At 36.6% G+C, this 20,823-nt stretch overlaps 1 protein-coding gene across 1 annotated transcript in view; it reads right to left on the minus strand.

The window, feature by feature from the left end:
• Positions 1-1,624: 1,624 nt before the first annotated feature.
• The window catches only part of LPL (lipoprotein lipase), a 29,266-nt gene continuing 10,067 nt past the window's right edge, over positions 1,625-20,823 (minus strand). Inside the window, exons 2-10 of the mRNA XM_083351235.1 lie at positions 18,933-19,108; positions 16,340-16,519; positions 13,470-13,581; positions 11,710-11,943; positions 10,065-10,307; positions 8,826-8,946; positions 6,653-6,832; positions 5,464-5,568; positions 1,625-3,532 (exon numbers count right to left, since the gene is read on the minus strand). Coding sequence (XP_083207361.1) covers position 3,532; positions 5,464-5,568; positions 6,653-6,832; positions 8,826-8,946; positions 10,065-10,307; positions 11,710-11,943; positions 13,470-13,581; positions 16,340-16,519; positions 18,933-19,108 — 1,352 coding nt within the window. The 3' untranslated portion in view covers positions 1,625-3,531. The remainder of the gene's footprint in view (positions 3,533-5,463; positions 5,569-6,652; positions 6,833-8,825; positions 8,947-10,064; positions 10,308-11,709; positions 11,944-13,469; positions 13,582-16,339; positions 16,520-18,932; positions 19,109-20,823) is intronic.

A 20,823-nucleotide genomic window follows, 5' to 3' on the forward strand; every position in this document is an offset into this window, starting at 1 on the left:
TGCTTGCCCTGTCAGTCCTGGTGGGAGTGGATTCCGTGGTGCCTTGATTAAGCTGTTGTTTATTGTTAGCTTTTGATTGTTCTTTAGTGATTTGAGCTTTCTTGGTAAGGTCACTGAGAGTTTACTAAGGAACATCTGGATGGAAGATCTCCAGCTTAATGAAATCCCATTTGTAGATTCATCTTACTTTTAAGCAAGAACTTCCACTTAACACAATACACGCAGATTCAGTGTCGAAAACTGCACTTGAGACTTATTTCTTATAATCACTTTTCTTAATTTGACTACTCAACATTGTTATCACTTGCGTGCTTTAATGGACAGTTCTCAGCCGTTGACATTTTCTCTTGAGCTACTTGTCAGGGGTTATGGAGAGGTAGAGTCTAAGACAGGTGTCTTGAAACTTGGCCCTGGCTGAGGAATTCTGGGAGTTGAAGTCCACATGTCATAAAAGGGCCACATTTGAAGACTCCTGGTCTAAGATAATGATAAGGCTTTCACCATCACCATCACCATGGGGATGCAGGGGTGAGGCAAAGAATGTGCTCTGGCCCCTGGCTATGGCAGACGTCCTACAGATCTCTGCAGATCATCAGCAGTCCATGGCCTACTACACACTGAGAATGACTACTATAGAGGATGTAAAAGAGCAACACCCAAGTAGCGTGCTGTTACTAAATACTATAGGAGCATATAGGGGAGGGAGGAGGAAATAATTTACATGCAGTTAAAGCACAATAATCAGAACACAAAAAGGTTGTACTTTATACTTCAAAAGGTTGCTGAATTGCTTTTCTGCAAATCCAAAGGATCATTATTACAACATTGCTGAGATCAGCTCTTTAAGATCACAGCAACATAATAGCAAACAAGGCTGACCAGGGACCAGAGGTGTCTGACCACCTGGGCCTGAAATGGTCATTATGCATCTCTCAGATTCATCCCACTACAGGGGTATACAGCAATCCTAGCATATATTCTACCCACCCTGCAGCTATAATTGGATGATGCCACTTTAAGCAGGGGAACTTTTCTCTTAATACCCTATACAACTAAGGATGACTCAAATCAACTGCCAATGGAACTTCAGACTGCCCCCCCCCACACCTTTGTTCGTTTCGCCAGGACCTAAAAACCTGGCTCTTTGAGCTATCTGGCCTGGACTGAGGGGTTTTAATGATTTTAAATTGTGATTTTGACTTTTGGGGGCTATACTTAATTTAATTTTAATTTTATATTGCATTGTTTTTAAATTCTGCCCTGTAAACCGCCCTGTGTCCTTCGGGAATAGGGCGGTATATAAACCGAATTAATAAATAATAATAATAAATAAATCTCGTCTCATATTTGACCTGGGGATGAGATAAAAAAGAACATGACAAAAAAAGTTGTTGCATTTAATGCATTGTCAGATGCCAAAAAGATAAAGGCCCGATGTGTCTGCACTGTTGGGGTTTATGGGGATCATAATTTCAAATAGATAACAATAAGATTTTTCCCCACTAACATGCTCTCTTCTGGTTCTGCAAATATAGCAAATCATTCCAGCAATTTTGCTAACCATGGCTTATTTCTTTTAATGTTTGCAAATGTCACTATATACAAAGTAGAGATGTCTGGAAACAACAAACGATCATTGCAACATTTTTTTCATGTAACATATTCGTGTTGAGAAACCTGTATAAACAGGTTATAAAGCAGTCTATACATGAATATAGCTTTAATTACTTCAGCAATATATACAAACTAACTTTTACATATATACACAAATATATTTTACAAATAATAAATAGAAACAATCAAAGTCAAGATATATCTTCTCATATATAAAATTCCATTTGGTGATCAAGTGCTGTTGGCATTGTATTTGACTTTGCATTAAAAATCTTCAACTTGTTAAGAAATTGTCTTTTAAACCTCATTCCTGAGAAACTGGCTTCATCCAGAAGAAATAATATACATCTTTAAAGATATCCTTCAATGTTCACTTGTTTTTCCTACCTGAATGAAAGACCTATTTGCAGGGAAACCATCTCAATAAAGAAGTCTCTAAAGTATTGCATTTAATTTTTGCCACATTTGATAACTTTTTTCCTGCATTTGAAAACCAGGTGCTAAAGTGGCAGTATCTAAGCTCAGGCACATCTATGTTTTTATGTATCTTCACTGAAGTAAAAAATTATCTTTTCTATTTTAGGATACAACTTACTAAACCACTGTGAATATAATTGGTTGCAACTTTGAAAGTCTCGAGATTTTGATTAAAAAATTAAAATGAATTATTTTAAACATAACAATAAATATATCAAATACCTCTTTTTGTGTGTACTTCCTGATTCAACAAAATATTTGTGTATTCTCCAAAAGTGGGAGTTATAATACTACATCTTCATATGCTTACATTACTTTAAAAATATTATTTTCTAAGCTAGAAACAACAGTGTCAAAAAAGAGGATTATCTGTTTGGGATATGGATTTGTGAAAGTTATAGATTTAGTTGTCATCACTGTCCACAATCAATGCAGTAATTTTGTATGAGAAAATTGTTATAAGTAATATTCCTACCATTTTTATGATAGTGCTGTGCCTTTTTTATGGATAGTCATTTGATAAAGATGCGTATGTTTAATATAAATGCATTGGATTCCTTTTTAAAGGAAAATCATGAGACACTATGTAGGTATTTTCTCCTATGGTGAATTTATTGTTATATAAAGAGATTATGGATTGCTAAGTGTTTCCTAAATTTAATTATTTACCTACTGTGAAACAGCTTACTCTGGAATCTTTCAGACCTACAAAACATCATTATTCATATATATATATTGTGGCTTGTAAGCATTTATTGAATAAAAAGTCTAAATATTGCTCTTAATTGCTTATAAAAGTAGTTTATAGCCAGTCAAAGCTCCAAAACTGCAAATATCAGCTAAATGGACATTGCACAGCAAAACATCCGTTTGTAGAACGTAAAAAAAACAACCAAAAACCTTAAACCAAATGCATGTAAAAATAAGAAATTCTTCAATAAATAGGGTTTTTTATACAAGTGCATTATAAAACAAAGTTGGTATAAGAATTATTGACATTTTTTCTGAATAATACAAAAATCACCATCTGTGAGAGAATTCTTCTTAATTATAAAAATAAAATTGGTTTATGTAGTTTTTGGTATATGCTGAGATGATCCAGATTAGGAGATCTATCTGTAGAAGTAGGTTTTACATACATGTTGCTCACTGAATCAGGAATCAAGTGTGCATTCAGATGTTGATCTGGATAAAGATAATGTCCATCTGTACTTCAGTGTTTCCAGTCAGATGTGAATTTGAATGTATATTGCTAGTCATATTCAGGCGAAACCAAATCAAGATTTCAGTCTGGGTGAATAATTCCTAGGGCAGTGTCAGCTGACAGTATTATAGAAGATAGATAATTATGTCAGTAAATTATTCCTGTTTGGTCAGCACTCTGGAGAATTTCCTTCCCAAAATAGAATGTCTTCACTCATGCATTATCCTGGCCTGGTCTCTAAAAAGAAAAATAATTTTAAAAATCTCAATAGTTGACACTACTTCCTAAATTAATTGGATCGGTGACTTCAGACATCTAGTTTAGTAATCTGATGGGGTAGCAACAGTAAATTTCTTTAATTTAAGCTATTTGCCCAGATGGTGGAAAGTGTCCTTCTATCAGTATTCAACTTCCTTACTAAAGTACATTTCCCAGTTTTCTTCTGGAAAAAACCCCTCTAGGCTACTGTTTCTGAAGTGCTTAGGATGCAATTTAATGAGTCATCCATATGTTCCATTCCAAGGAACACAAGCCACCTTTCCTTGAGCAAGATGTAAGACTAAAGGTTTCTATGCATTTTGCATTTGCAAACCCTGCAGGAGTTCAACAAGTAAAGCAAAACAAAGCATATAGGAACAGTAAAAATTCTTAACTGCTCTGAGATGTGAAGTGTAATGAATACTAATATAAAGAGCCTTTCTACCAAGTTTTTATAACCTTGCTTCACAAATCTAATGGCTACATAGGCACAATACAAAAAAAGTACATAACAAAACAGAACTTTATACTCCTAAATATCCGTTCCCAAATAAATATGGTTACTAGACGTGAGATGCAAATATCCAATTGAGCCACTAGATGGCAGCAAAACAATGCAGAAAACTCAAAACTCTTTGCTGTGGTCTAGAGGCCCTTTGGATTTTTGCTGCCCAAATCTGATAGCTATACTAACATAAGACTTGTCACTCTTAGAAATAAAGCACTTGTGGGGATAAATATTAATAAGGTGATTGATTAATAACAAATTACAAATTCTACCTGAATTCCTCTAAATTCCTTCAAATCTCCAAGCAATCAAAACAGTGTGGAAATGCAAAGTACAGAATATATATTTTTTAAAAAATCACAGGGAAAATAATATAATTAAATCCCTATTCGTTCCACCCATTCTCTACTACAAATATATCGATCACATCTCTGTATTAGCATTATGAGAAAACTTTTGGCTAGTTCTCTCACGTGCAGAATTCTGCTCTCAGAAGTAGAAGGGCTTCCTCTGCATCAGTCTTCATACAAAGACTCTTTATGGCATGAACACTGGATAAACGTGAGACACGGAGATCTAGTGAAATCTATCTTCTATCTCTCCTGGAATTTGCAGAAAACACTCAAGTCCTTTGTTACCTCCCTAAAATCTAGAACAAGCAATACATTCCTGAGGAGAGAAGCTTTAGTGACCTTCTGCTGAAGTTCAAATCTAGCTTCAACATTTCCTATCGTGGGCTCAGGTGCATATTTAAGCTGCCTCTTTTGTTTCTTAAGAAATTATTCAGGCTTTGGTAAGAGCAATATATTCTGTGAAAATAATGCCCGAGGGAGAGACAGGGATGCCTTGTATCTACCGCATTTTATGATTGACAATGGATTCTCTTCTTCTAATTACCTAGTTTTAGAACTAAGTTATACATCTAGCACAGACATGTGAAATTCGCAACGTCATGTGACGTCGTGTGACGTATCGGAACTTTTTTCCCATTTCTGGCAATTGGATGGGTGCAGTTTCGGTGTGACGCGTCCAGCCTGCGGGCCGGCACTTCGACACCCTTGATCTAGCAGAACCATTCAGCTTAGCTTTTCTTTCCCAAATGCAGGTGGAAAACTGTAGTTTGAATAGGATCTCTCCATAAAGTTGAGAGAATATCCTGAACACATAAAGCTAGCATGTTAGAGGAAACTGTTAATTTCCACTATAACTCGCTAATGTTCACAAGGTTTATATATAGGATTCCCTTTGTCCCTCCAACCCAACCTGCAGCAGAAAGACATCAGAAGCAGAAAGTGTGTCACACAATTTTCTGTCCAAAAAGCCTGCTTCTTACTATTTGACAACTGCAACGATGGAATGAATTTTCAGGGATGCACTGCATAGCGAATGAAAGAATTCTTACCATGAATCTGTGTCATTATGGTTTTTCTTACTACATCTCAGAAATTCTGCAGCTTCTCCCCCTTTTTGGAGGAAAGAAGATCCATTCTGTGAGCAGAACATCAACCTATACAAATAAACAGAACTGCTAAAGTAGCTGTAAACTCATCTTCTAAAAAGTCATATTTCATTATCTCAACTGTATTTAAAATAGAATTTCTGGCAAGGCATTAACTGATTGGTTCGTCCAAAAATTAAAAAGAAAACCAATATCTACTAGGTGTTTATAATATTAATTGTAGTCAGGTGAGTATTTAGCCTATCAGAATTGAACTGTGAAGGTGAGCCATTACAAATAGGAAACCATTACTATCAAATCAATCATAGCCTACAAGCAAAATAGGATCTAGAAATATACGCAGAATCAATAATTCAGTCTAATTCCATATATTAAACAACAGAAAATGCCAAAAAGTGCATAATGTACCACATTTCTGCGGGGGGAAAAACCCTAGACATATTTCAAGGCATTTATTCTACAGCTTCTCCATCAGTTTTTGTAATTCTATTCAAGAATAGAATTACTATTCAAGAAAATTTCTCATCTTCTCATGTAGACCAAGGCAATTACAAGGATATTGGTGTTACTACGATATCTCTGTACCATGGGATTAATAAGGGTATCCTGTGTAAAAAGTTATTTCCAACACCATTTTTGTTACTTGTTTACTAAACACCTAGTACTCTAGAGAACATAGCATTATTTCTAAGATACAGCTGAGGATTAGAATTCTCATACTGAATCACAGTATTGAAAGGGAGAGTGAATTATTATTAGTAGCAGTAATAAATTAAAGGTCATTTATAGTGATTCAAAGATACTATGTGAGTTGAAACTAGAGCACTGTGGTTGTAGACTAGGGAATAGTCATGTACTCTTCTTTGTTGTATCTTCTCCCATTAGTATAAGCAAGCTGTCAATGGAAAGAGGGGGCAATGGAAAACATTCTCCTTCATGAAATAAGTGCCTTGGTTAAGTAAGAACACCCACTGTAATTCTCCAGTTTTTTATCATTTTAATTCATATGGGATTATCTTTCAGAAAACTCAGCATACAAATGAACCCAAAAGAGAACAAACAGATAATCAGTAATCTTGGATGGTGACAAAATGATTGACCGCAGAATAAAATAAAATAAAAGTAAACTTACTTTTTCTGGGTTTCTCCAGCTTTGATTCTGACAACTCGTATGCTAAATTCAGGGGTATCCCACCATCTCAAACTGAAAAAAGATTCTTTTTCCCACTGAAGTTTTACTATAAGCAGTTCTCCAATATCTACTTCGGTAAATACCAGGAAGGAACTTGTTTTGTTAGTGGAAATCTCAGGCCTGTTTAAAAAAAAAAAAGTTCAGTCTGTGCTTGTCTTCAACTCACCTTAGAATCTTATCTGAGAACATGAAAAAAGGTTTTCATTCACAGGATATAACAAAACCTTTTAATCAGAAGCAGCAAAATCACATAATAAATAAATAATGAGCCACAGTGGCACAGTGGTTAGAATGCAGTACTGCAAGCTACTTCTGCTGACTGCCGGCTGCCAGCATTTCGGCAATTCAATTCTCACCAGCTCAAGGTTGACTCAGCCTTCCATCCTTCCGAGGTCGGTGTTGGAGGCCATATGCTGACTCTGAAAACCGCTTAGAGTGGGCTGTATAGCATTGTGAAGTGGTATATACCGGTAAGTCTAAGTGCTATTGCTATCTTAAAAATGATACCCTCCTTGTAAATCCAGAGAATCCTGTTGGCCTGTTAAGGACCCAGATGTCATTTCCAACATCCTCCAACTCTTGATTCTCACCTGCTAAATTTCAGATATATCAGCCCAGCCTCCCACATGTTGTCCTCCATTCCACCACTAATGTCTCTCCTAGTTTCTCTAACCCTACATCCTTCCAATTTTCTTCCCCAATCAGCTGAAAAGCCGTCCAAGACTTCTCTTTTCCTCATCAGTTAATGCTCTCCTTCCATCTCAAGAAGTTCCTTACATAATGATACGAAATAACTAATTGAAATATTGTTTTGACCTGACTTTTTGATGTAGACCTCCTTTTCAGAGAGATAGCCCTTGGCATGCCAGTTAAAGGCTGGAGCAACTTGTGACCCAAGCAAAGTTGGCCTCCTATTATAAATCTTCCTTTCCTAACTTGGCGTTCTCCAGATATGACATAACTCCAACTCTAGAGATTGCTGGAAATAGAAGAGCTGAACTCTCAATAAATTTGGAGAGGACTGGGTTGGGAAAGTTGGTATAATCTTCACAGTAGCGATCATATAAAGTCAAAGAGAGAGATCTTAAGGAGCATTAATTTTACTTATTTGTCCAATTCATGTAGCTGCTCATTTCACAAACATGTGACTTACAGCTTACAACATTTTTTTTCTCAGTAGCAGCCCTCTTTTTTCCAGATCACTTTCATTTAGACAAGCACATGCCCAAGATAGTAGCTGACAGCACAGCTATGGGTGACAGCAAACTGAGACAATTCAGATTAAAACATGCAACTGGTAATCCCGTTCTTTATTACTCCTGCTAGATCCCATACTATATCCAGCATGAATGGTAAGCGCCAGTATGCTCACAGACCAATCCCTTATATACTTTTAAATTCCAAACATTTATTGGGAGACTAGAATGCACCAATAGGCTTTCTTAGGGAATAGCTGATTTTCAAGGAGGGAGCATCTCACCAGATTGCCTTTTAGCAAATGATTAGTTTGTAACACATGATCATTAAGCGAATCTTGCATACTTAATTTTTTTTAAGGATTACTGTTATTGCCACTTAGCTGCTTGCCTTTGTAGTGCAAAAGGTCTAATGTCAGGTTCAAGAGATGCACATTTTATGTACTTCACCCAAGCAGAAATGCATTATTGGGAAGTCACCATTTGTACAATTTTCTATATACAAATGTACATTTCCCAAACAGAGCAACTAAATACAATCAATTTTTCCTTCTTTGTGCTTACAGGGCGTGTCAAAAGCCTAAATATTATCTCTTTTTTACACTTCATTGAAAGGCAACGGGTAGGAGAAAACGGATGATTATTCACTTGTCTCATGCAGCACTTTTGTATAATATGCAAAAAGTTATCTGAGAACTCCTAAAACACACTCGGAACAATTAAATGGAACAAAATGTACCACATCCTTTAGTGAAAACCCACAATCTGCACACATGCAGGAACCATTATCAAATGACTCTGCAAGCAATTTCTGCAGCCAATAGGAAGAGATTTTTTTTAAAAAAAAAAGTCTAGCTGCTACGTAATGCGACAATATATTGATAAATGTGTAGGCAACTGTTTCAGCTGATACTCACATTACAAACGGTACGTTCTCACTTTCCTTCTTGGTGCCATAAAAAGAAATAAGAAATGGCTCATTTCTCTTGGTAATGTTCAATTTTCCAAAAAAATGTACCTTGACCTGGAAATGAAAGACTGAGAGCAAAAGATAAAAAATATTAATAAATTCTGCCAGTTTTGGTTTGGAATATAGTATTTTTATGCTTAAGTATGCAAAGTAATTTTATAGAGAACATTTCATAAGTATAAAAAATCCTAACCCCAAAATAATTTCAGATAATCTGCAAACAGAAGGGGATGGTATAAAGTTCTGATATTCTCCCATCTAATTTCCCACAATGTTTGAAGATCAGATCAAATATTATTTGGGAATTCTGTACTGCAATACTAAGTATGATTGTATGAGATAAAGGAGTTTCTTCCTGTTACAACTGATTAATTCTAAGTATAAATTATCTAATTCTGCTATAATGTAAAAAGGATTCAGTTATCAATCTGAATGGTCTCTTATTATGAGATTTTGAAGTATATCTTTGCCTCCCCCCGCAAATATTTATTATATGAAAATAACATTGCTAATTTAATTAATAGCAGTGCAAATAACAACAGCATCAAATAACATCTGCCCATCACAGGTCCTTGGGAAGGACTGATAGATAAAAATGCCAAATCCAGTCAAAACAGCTGGCTGCACAACAACCATAATAATACATATGAATATATTTATTTGTAGATTCTACCCTAACAATTCTTAGTTAGGACTTCAATTAAGTTTCTACCAGTCTTAGATTGTGAATCTAACTGTAGATTACTCTCACATAACAACAACCTAATATCAACAATGGATGGTCTCATCAAGCCTTAGCAGTTGATACTGACTATTCTGGGGGAATCCTGTCTCAGAAAATCTGTATTCGTTTACAAATAAAATCAGGTCACGGGTTTGATATTAGAACTTATTATGCACTTGAAAAATACAAATGTATCACATTTGACATGAACTGCTTCATTTTCAATTTCAATAGTAGGATTAAATTAAAACAAGTGCATTATTTGAATCTAATAGGTCTGTCGTTCTTAAATTTATAACGAACTCAGTCTTTAATCAAGCAAAATTTTATTATTTCAATGAGGCCTGTGCGAGAGTCCTTTCTGGTTCAATTTGTTCTGAAATTAGTGTTTTCACACGTTATATTACGGCAGTGGCATACTCATGACCTAAAAATAAAAGCTTTGCAGCAGATCACCAATACCTTTATAAGGCGCATATGCACGGGTCTTTAGATACATTTTGCTGCTCCTCTTGCTTCCCACTCTTTTGACTTCATACCCTAAATTGTTGCAACGATTCTTTCGGCAGCTCAAGCAAAGCCCTCTTTCAAATGTTTCCTTTGAATTGCATCGATACGCCATGATTGGTTTTTCTTCGTACAAGAGGGAATCAATGAAGAGGTGGATGGAGCGTTCATGAGAGCATTTTATCAGCTGATCAGATTCTTAGGGAAGAAAAACAACATAAGCTGCACTGTATAGAGACGTATTTCTATTGTTCAGCAATTACAATAAGCCAGTCTGCACCAGATGTTCTCTAGTGTATCAAATTTGGCGAGAATTCTCTCATCCTCTGAAAAACGCTTCAGTTGTGAAGCTAGTGTTCATTTTTAGTCACACTGAATGCCATTGTTTTTCTTCACTGCTGCTTCTTCTTCTTCAGTACTATTTCACCCTACTTGGCTACTATTTCTCCTGTCCTGCATTAAATCTCATCAACAGCGTCCTCCAATACTGCTGATAATAATCACAATGATCTATAGCTCATTGTATTTGCTAGATAAGGAAGAAATTAAGGACAGTCTAGGTCAGGCATGGAGAACTATGGCCTTTTTTATGTGAACTTCAGCCATTTTGGAAGTTCAGAGATTGTAAAAGGGCCATTGTTCTCCAACCCTGGTCTAGACTGAATATTTGAGCATAATAGTGTGTTATCTATAACTGACTACACATAGATAAGCACAACCTACAATATAGTTTCCATGCTACACATAGTGGACCAGCTATCACTACAGCTGAAGTATCACATGCATGCAATGAAAAGTGAGCAGAGCACTAGCACATGACACCTCTTGTGTATCTCTGCAGTACTGCCTTACTTTTCATCTTCTGTAACTTGAGAAGGGATGTTAGTCATAGATCGATACAGGTAGTCCTCAACTTATGGCCAATCACTTAGCAACCATTCAAAGTTATAAGAGTCCCCCCCAAAATGTCCTTTTAACATCCCCCCACATAGTCACATGATCACATTTAGAACGCTCAGCAACCACCCCACATTATGGCTGTTTGCAGAATCCCATAGTTACATGAATGCGATTTATGACATTTTTTTGCTGGAAACTGGTGTTTAGTTCCTGTTTGTGCCCCCCCCCCCAAAAATCACCCATTGCAGACAAGAGGTTGCTTAATGGCTGAGTCCCTTAACAACCACTGCAAAAAATGTCATGAAATTGGGCTGGTCACATGATGATCTGCTAATAATCAGCAAGATTTATGACTGTAATTCCAAGCTCCTACATAGCATACATGAGCCATAGGTCAAGCACTACCTCTAATCCCTGATGTAAACAGATAGTTTAATGGGGAGGAGGGGAAGCTCTGCTTAATTTGGACCCAGTGTGAGCAGAACTCTGAGCCACATGAGGAACAAAAATAAAGACAAACTTCTTCATTACTAGGTGTTTCTACAATGAATCTAAGAAAGGGAAACAATTCTGAACAGAACTAACGTTAAGTCACGAATAGCAGTGGCCACAGAATCTTCCTGATACCAATGTCCTTGTAGCGTGTGAGTGTGTGTGGGGGGGCGGGGCGGAGGCAGGGCATTCAGATTTGAAAACTTACCTTGGAAGCCTTTCTGGGCAATCAGGCGCAGGGCTTCAGCTAAATTGCAACCTGGCTGGAAGCCACCTCCATTGGGATAGATATCAATGTGGCCCACCGGCTGTTGTATGCCAATGCTGCGATCTGGGGAGCCTCTGATGAAAGTATGCAAGACATCTACGAAGACGGCATCATCTGGAGAAAGGCGCCTGGATGCCTCAGCATATTCAAAGAGGGGCCCTGCAGGATCTAACCCTTAACGCGAAGAAAGAGACGTGTTATTTGGATGCTATTGCCAGCATCATGATAAAAACTGCAGATACGGTCCGTATTTTTATTCATTATCAGGGCCAAAATTCCTGTCAATAGTATGGGGTTTTACAATGCTCTCTGTTAAATGAGAAATTTATTTGTTTTGCCTTTATTCTTTCGATGAATAGCTTGAGTCAATCAACGTGCCTAATGTTCCTTCCTCCTCCTATTTTCCCCACAACAACCATGAGAGGTAAGTTGGGCTGAGAATATCTGGTGCTACACTAAACTGTTGTCATGAAAAAACAAGGAAGGAAGGAGGCAGGCTGTAGTTTTAAAATAAACAAGAACTCAGCTGTAATTAGGCTGTGCCCAAAACAGCATGCAACACTACAGTAATCAGTCAATGTGAAGCCTAAGATATTATGTCCGCCCCCCACAAAAAAAAACTTTCATAAAAATATAGGTAATCCTTGACTTACAACCATTTATTTAGTGACCAAAATTACAACAGCGCTGAGAAAAGTGACTTATGACCATTTTTCATGCTTATAACTGTTGCAGCATCCCCATGGTCATTTGATCAAAATTCAGACTTTTGGCAACTGGCAGGCATTTATAGTGGTTGAGGTCTTCTGGGGTCACATGATCACCTTTTGTGACATGCTGGGAAGCAAAGCCAATCGGAAAACAAGATTGACTTAACAACTGTGTTACTAATTTAACCAATGCAGTGATTCACTTAAGAACTGTGGCAAGAAAGTTGTAAAACGGGACAAAATTCACTTAACAACTCTCTTGCTCAGCAATGGAAATTTTAGTTATAAGTCAATGACCAACTCTAGTGATTTATTTATCTTTTGCTGTACTATACACAAAGCAAATGCTTGTAACATTTTGGTGTTATTTCAAAAAATTCAAATATAAAGAAGTTAAAAGAAAAAAAACACATGAAACATTTCACTGATATAGAACAAAACCATGAAAGGATCGTGCAAATGTTATGTAAATGCTTTAAGTATTTCTGAAATGTCAAGTACCTCTTCTAAAAAAAAAATCAATTTCCAGCATTTATAAATGAATTGCACAATTGTCTGCAAAGGCAGTTAATTCCAAAGTTATAATTAAGGCTTCAAATAAGTATTTAAACAAAAAGCTTAAGACTGCCATCCAAATAGCTTATTTTACAGGTCATGTGTTGCTTTCATAAAGGCAGAAATCCTCAGTTCATAAATCCCACTGAAGCCAATGACTTCCGAGGGCAAAGACTGCCATTAAGGCACTTACTTTTTAAAAAAAAATTTAAGGAGGAGGAGGAGGAGGAGGATTTGTAACATACAATGGCTCTTTAGAATCTTGAAGGAAAAGCAATGGTATGTATGCTGGAAAAAGCACCGTTTTCATTAGCTCCTCGTTTTATAATACTTGCTATCAACATATGCCAGTATTCCAAAATATTTAGTGCTTTGAATGATCCACTGCATTTTCCCTTCTAATTATTATTCTAATAGCATTAATGATTTGCTTACCTGTAATTCTATTAATCTTTCTATTGGTCAGACTTCCAGCAATGCCGGCAACATGGGCACCGAGGCTGTATCCCAGCAAATGGACATTGTCGAGAGAATAACTGAACTGCTCCTGAGAACAATCATTTTTAAAAATATTAAGGTTCAAATGCAAATTTTAACTTGCTTATTATTTAAAAAACAAATTACCGGTTTCACTTCAAGAACAAAAATATTATAATAACAGCAGGAAATTTGCACACTTTTATATAAAACGCAAGTACATAAAAATCTATGTAAGACGGCTAAGGGACAAAACTTGAGAGCAGCAAAAGAAAAGTGGATTTTTAAAAAAACAAAACAAACAGGATTTTATGCTTAAAACATTCAGAAAGACTTGTAAATCCAGAGATACATTTTTCTAAATTATTGATAACTCAGCCTTCTTCATCAACAAGATGGAATACATTTTAATTTTTTTTAAAAAAATAAGCATAAATACATCATTTAAAAACTGTATCATAACAAAAAGAAATAGAACAGCAGCCAGAAAAGAAAATATAATCCATGAGTGTTCAACATCCTGCCCAAGGGTTTTATCTGTAAGAAGAGCATTTATTGACAAAGATACTAAAGGAAGATAGGCATTTCTGGTGAAAAAGTAATAATTTATATTTTGAAAAGAAAGATGGATGGATTTGGATATGGAGATACAGAGAGAAAATTTTTCCTAGAGATACTGCATAATGGATAATGTTAGCAAATTTGTACATTTATCCTCATGTGGGATCTGGCTCAAAAGGAACCGAGCTCTGTTTACAGCCTGTTTTTCTGCAAAATGTAAAGTATCGGAACTAGCCTAGCCTCATGTTTACTCTCCATTAAAAGAGGTACTCAATTTGTGGCTCTGTCCCACCTGCCCAGATGAGGAAAGGGGGAAAGAAGGCCACCTGGTAACATTTTAAGTGAACTTCACAAGGCCTCCAATCTTTCATGCATACTGTCAACAGCCATAAAAAAAAACATTGTCTCCTTTCCAAGAATCAGCACCGCCTCATTGCTTCCAAGAACTGAATTTCAGATGAAGATCTAAACAGAGAGATAGTGCTCCACTCCACGTCATTTGAAGGTATTAGTTGATCAAATTTATACAGCTGCCCGTTCACAAGAAATGACTCTGGGCGTAGCTTGCTGCATCCAAAATTTACTTGAGAACAGCCTCATGCATTCAGAAGGCAATTTGAAGGGACTATGTTATCAAGATGGAAGTAAGGAGACAGCAAAGGAATGCACAGAGTTAAGCAGCAGTGTATTAAGAATACTTGCACAGATAGCTGGGATAGTTTCCAACACAGCTATACATAGCTTGAAAAAAGACACAGCAGTTTTAACAATCCATAGCAAGCTATTCCATATATTCCCTTGTGTTTCAAGGCCCTCTTTTAGAGGCTTTGAACAGCCCTAATGTAAGAATGTGAAGAACAGCAATATATTCATCACTACCCAGCAGAGGGCACATTTGGCACATCAGGAATGGAAGAAAAAAAACTCTAGGTCAAAGATGTCCCGAGTATATAAGTAAACCTTCAGGTATCTTGATTCCTTAATTACAAAACTGATACTTAAGACTTGACATCGCTTGCATCGCTTGCATTTAATGCATTTAATAGTAGTCCTCAACTTATAACAATTCGTTTAGTGACTGTTCAAAGTTACAATGGCACAGAAAAAAATGACTTGTGACCATTTTTCATACTTACAACCCCATGGTCACGTGATCAAAATTCAGCGGCTTGGCAAACTGGTTCATATTTGTGACGGTTGCAATGCCATGGGGTCACGTGATCACTTTTTACGACTTTCTGACAAGCAGAGTCAATGGGGAAGCCAGATTCACTTAACAACCCTGTTACTAACTTAACAATGCACTGATTCACTTAACAACGGTGGCAAGAAAGGGGGTAAAACTCACTTAACAAATGTCTCACTTAGCAACAGAAATTTTGGCCTCGATGATAGTCATAAGTCAAGGACCACATCAATTTTCCAACCATCCTTATGAACACTGTTTCTCATAAAAATATAGTAGTGTCAGTGCAAGTATTGCTAACAAAACTTTTCAGGCAAGAGCTGGAATACGAATGTTGGGATGTTTCCACAAATTAAAAATAAGAATGAACAGAGAATAACAATATTATGGATCGATCTATCTATCTACCTATCTATCTATCTATCTATCTATCTATCTATCTATCTATCTATCTATCTATCTATCTATCTATGCTACATATGTTAGCTTACGTAGACATGTTTTTCCCAATGAGAAAGCATTCCATCATGTAATTCTCACTAGCAGGCACAGCATAGCAATAGCTCCATCATAAGAATCCACATATTCTACTTTGGAAACTTTCACAAACAAATTGGAGATATACTGACAGTAAAAATAACTGTTCCATTCTGAGGTATGGCAGATCCTGCCACAAATCCCCTCCACAGAAATGAGGAACAAAATAAATTGCTTTTCATTCCAAGGCCTTATTGCATGCAGTATGCATTTGTTGGCCACATAATGAGAGTGTCGAAAAGGCATCAAGCCATTTTTCCCCTTAAAAGTGCCAGAGCAAGAAGGGTGATAAAGCAGAAAATGGACCACCTATAAGGTCCATTTAACTTTATTTTTTTAAAAAAATGGTTAAGTACAGTTTCAAATACAGTTCAGCCAGAAATAAATATAGCTAACATTGTGGAATCAAAACCCCAAGGGGCTGTTTTTTTTTAAGCAGGCATAAGTTCCTCATTCTGAAATGCCCTTATCTTGGATTCTAGGTATTCAACGCTTTTAACTCTCGAGATACTGTGCTGTACAGAACTTGCAAATAGATGCTTACCTCCATCCAATCAACGAATGCAGCAACATCTTCTCCCACCTCCTTTGTAAAGTATGCAGACGTTGTATAATGCAAACTGGCTCGAGCTAACCAGTTAACCACAATGACGTTAGAATCAGGTTCCCTGTTGTACAGTGCCTTCACCAGCTTAGGAACCCAGCTCTCATACATGCCAGTCACCTAGAATACGATAAACTCTATGTCAATTCTGTAACATTAACCTCAAAGGATAGATATTAAGTACACTTGCAGAAAGAAGAAATATAATCATCGAACAGTTTCAAAGTAAGTAACCATAAACAAGCTTAGGAGTGCATTGATAGTAACCTTGTCCAATCTGGTGCTCTACAGATGTAGCAGACTAAAGCTTTCATACATTTCCATGTTAAAGAGTTTATGAGAATTGTTCAAAACATATGGAAAATAACCAGGTGGGAAAGACTGCCTGGGCATATTATATCTTAATCCATAAAAGATTAATCCTTTAATAGATAGGAAATTCACTGCCACAGGTTGTGCAAAGGCCAGTACCTTTATATATTTATTGCAAAATGGAGAATTAGTGAATTATGCCCACCTTTCCAAGTAAACCCCATGCTGTTATGGCTATTTGAAGAGCATTAGAAAAATCAACTGTGTGACAACAAGCAAAATATTGTGTTTTTTGGTTGAGGGGTTCTAGCAGTTTTAAGGAAATATAGGGGAGAGGAAAATGAAGACGACTATAGAAAGAACTGAGAGGATTTGCACTGAATGTATGTAAGTTGAGCAAAGCACAAGTGTTCGTTTTAACTTGTGCAGACCCTGGTGGTGAAGAAGTAATCAGCATTGTAGGAGATGACCAGGCTGAGCCCTAGTGAGGGGTCCCTTCACGCCCACAAGAGATTCAAGTCCATCCTTTCTTGAATTACATGGACTCTTATCTACTGCCAATCTGTTAGTAGTTCAGATTCTTGGGATGAACTAGAATGGATTAAAGCTGTACTCATTTGAACAATCTTGGTTCACGATTTCTTGCACCCGACACTTATTTAATAACAAGAATTACAATTGTTAGATTTTTATCCTGCCTTTTGAATATATAGTTCATAAACATAGCTAAGACCCCTGTCTCCTATTTCTCCCATAACAAGCCATAATTACTATAACAAAAAACCCTGCTGGGATAATGCTCAGGTTTCTTGGACCTAAACTTTGGAGAACATAAAGTTTAAGAAATGCAAATGTGTGTGTTATGTTAGCAGGTAAAAAAAAAGGATTAATGAACAACATGGATGTCAAATGAGCTCCAAGTTTCTTTACCATTCTTATTGCAAGACTTCTTAATATTAATGCTAGCCTCAAGAAAATGTTCCCAAGCTGCAGAGAATGGCTGTAGTGCAACAGCAGGGTTTTTTTTGCTTTGCAAGCAGACAATCCTGGTTTTAATCTCTGGCTTTTCCAGGTAAGCCTAGAAAAGATCCAGCTTCCATTTCCATTTCCCTATGTCAAGTCTGCCCTTTGGAACTTAGGGCAAACTCTAGGTGGCCCTGGTCATTTAGTTCTTCCCAGACAGGAAATGCTATAAAGACTTCCCTATTAAAGATTCATGTCTTGCTTAAGCAACAAGGTCTTCCCAACTCCAATGTTTTTCATTGCTCCCCAAGCAATATGGCTTCTAGTTCTCGTCATGAATAGAATTGCCTGGATCACCTTTACAGCTATGTCCCACTTAGCATGACAGCTTATCAGATTTCAGCACTACTGGAAAAAAAGAATGCTAGGACAGATGGCCTGATGCAGCAAAACAGTTGTTTTCTTGTAAGAGTTATGATCAAATTGTGATGTTTAAACTAAGGTTGGAGTTGCTTTAAAAAGAACACGTATTATAATTTCCAAACATGATCCAGAAGACAATACAGGTAGTCCTTAATTTATGGCCAATTCCTTAGTGACCAGAATTATGATAGACACCCGTCTCCCCCCCCCCCAAAAATGGGACTTATAACAAGGCTTCAAACCTCTGACATCAGGGGCCCCTCATAAAAGGATTTTGGGTGCTTAGCAACCTACATTTACAGCCATTTTTAGCTTGTGGTCATGTGAGCACAGTATTTTTTGGTGGAAAAAGCACTTTCAGTTTCTGGAAAAATTTCCCATAGTGAACTATGGGTCACAGGGATTGCTTAATGACTGCTACAAAAAAGTTGTAAAATTGGATCTGGTCATGCGGTGAGCCACTTTATGACCATCATGACTTAAGACCAAAATAGTGGTCTCAATTACAGTCATTAGTTGATAATTACCTATAGAGCTTAAAAGGCTACCCATTCCAGAAATGAGCTGACTATAAGTAAAAATGCACGGCAATTAATTTGTTGGGTTTTTTTTTTAAAAAATCACTATATGGTCTCTGGTCACATCAGACTATCTAAGAGCCTTTAGTGCAGGGGTCTTCAAACTTGGCCCTTTTATGACTTGCAACTCCCAGAATTCCTCAGCCAGTGTGCTTGGCAGAGGAATTCTGGGAGTTGAAGTTCACAAGTCATAAAAGGGCCACGTTTGAAGACCCCTGCTTTAGTGAATAGCTATAGAAATGTTTGACTCCTCTTACCGTCCATCCATGTATAACCACAAAAGTTTTACTGGTATGATTGAAGTTGCAATCTGCTACACTTGTTTCCTGTCCAGGAACTAGGTGACAAATGTCTTCATCAGGCTTTTCAGGTATTCTTAAAGAAAATTTACTCTCAATACCATTGAAGTCTTTCTCGTTTTCTATAACGTTTTCTGAAGTTAAAAAAGAGAGGGAATTTTTAAGTGGTATGAAAGAAAGGAACTGTCAGCCAATAACATGAATAGTCTATTTAAGATTCTCCCTGATATAGAAATCAATAAAATAAGCAGGAAGCTAAGTGATTCAGCACTAATAGTGATTTATTAGCATCCCCAGTAGCAGTGGCACAGATGGGCCACCAGGAGAACTGTTTATCCTAGTACATCTTTGATAGAGATTTCTGCAGTGGCAGCTAGAAAGAAAAACAAGCCACCTATTTAAGTTTCTTTAAGTTTCCATACAATGAAGCTAAGCAAGAATATTATTTTCAGATAGCAGAGGGGAGAAAAAGTCACAATATTATACTTATTTTATTTTATTACAGTAAGTTCAGTCTACCTGCAGAAACTCACACATCTCTTTATATTGCTTATGAGCAGTTTATAAACACTTCCAGTTTGTGCATAAATATTCCTTCTGTTAGATGGGTGTTTACTGATACATTTCTTTTCACCATAAATTTTATACAGACCTTAATTTTTAGCCTTCCATTTAACTCTTTAATAAAAGCTGAGGCAAAAAGCAGAAAATATTACCATATCATATTCAAGAAGTCGCATAAAATGGTTTTTTAACAAATTTAATCAGTTTAAACCAATTTTGAAAGATTTTAATAAAATGTTATGGATTATTGCTACTGTGAATATATTTTATATACCAAATATAATTAATTCCTATTGGAGTGCATTTTGATTATGGTATGGATGGTGAATGTCATCAGAAGCAAAGCAAATTTGCTTGCAAGATTATGTAATAGTTGATTAAACTCATTCCACATTTCAGTCAAAAAATGGTCTGTAAGTTGTCCTGGCACCCTTTTAAGATATGCTTTAAAAACTTGCATTTACATCTGACACGGCTTGTATAGCACTCGGACAATAATAAGATCATTAAGCACCAGCTACATGCAACACGTGGGTAAAATGTCCATTTAAAAAGAGTTAAAGTAGCAGGATAAGAGAAAACCCAATGCTTTGGAAACTATTAGTTAAGAATTGTTTGTTTTGATGAAAGGCAACTTTATGGTCTCCCTAGATGAACTAGCTTTGCTTGCAGAAGTTATATAGAGCAACCATAGATGAGAATACAGTGGCTCCTGTGTTATGACTTACTTAAAATAAAAATCAGTGAAATGAGTGCTTTCATATTAAACTGCACATAGAGAGGGAAGGAAGAAGTTGATTTACGCATGTCCAAGATTGAAAGCCAAAGGTTTATTGTACTTCTCATGAGGTCTCTGTTCAATAAAGGTAAGTAACGTGTGACAAAGTTGAAGCTATTTCAAATCTATCCCATATAGATGAAAAGCTGTCCAGGCACTTTTCAGCAGGGATAAAGTAAGAGAAGTACAATGAATCAGGGGTCCTTGGCACTAATGATGCTACCTAGTCTGGGTGATGAAACATCTGAAAGAAATCAACCAAGCTCAGAGAGCACCAAGGACCCCTCATTTCAACCCTGACTTACAAATATTCTCCTTTATTGGTACAATGAATCAGCCTAATTTTGCCTTTTCATTTATGTATCACACGCTGAGTTCTATTTCCTAATACACTAAAGAGTCCCATGTTGATTTTTTGAATCCATCGACAAAATCTTTGCAGCCATCAAATAGATATGTCACATACACAAACTATTATTCACCAGGCTGCCCACACTGAATAACTTA

The sequence above is a fragment of the Vipera ursinii genome (genome assembly GCF_947247035.1).
Source record: "Vipera ursinii genome assembly, chromosome: 2".
NCBI lineage: Eukaryota > Metazoa > Chordata > Lepidosauria > Squamata > Viperidae > Vipera > Vipera ursinii.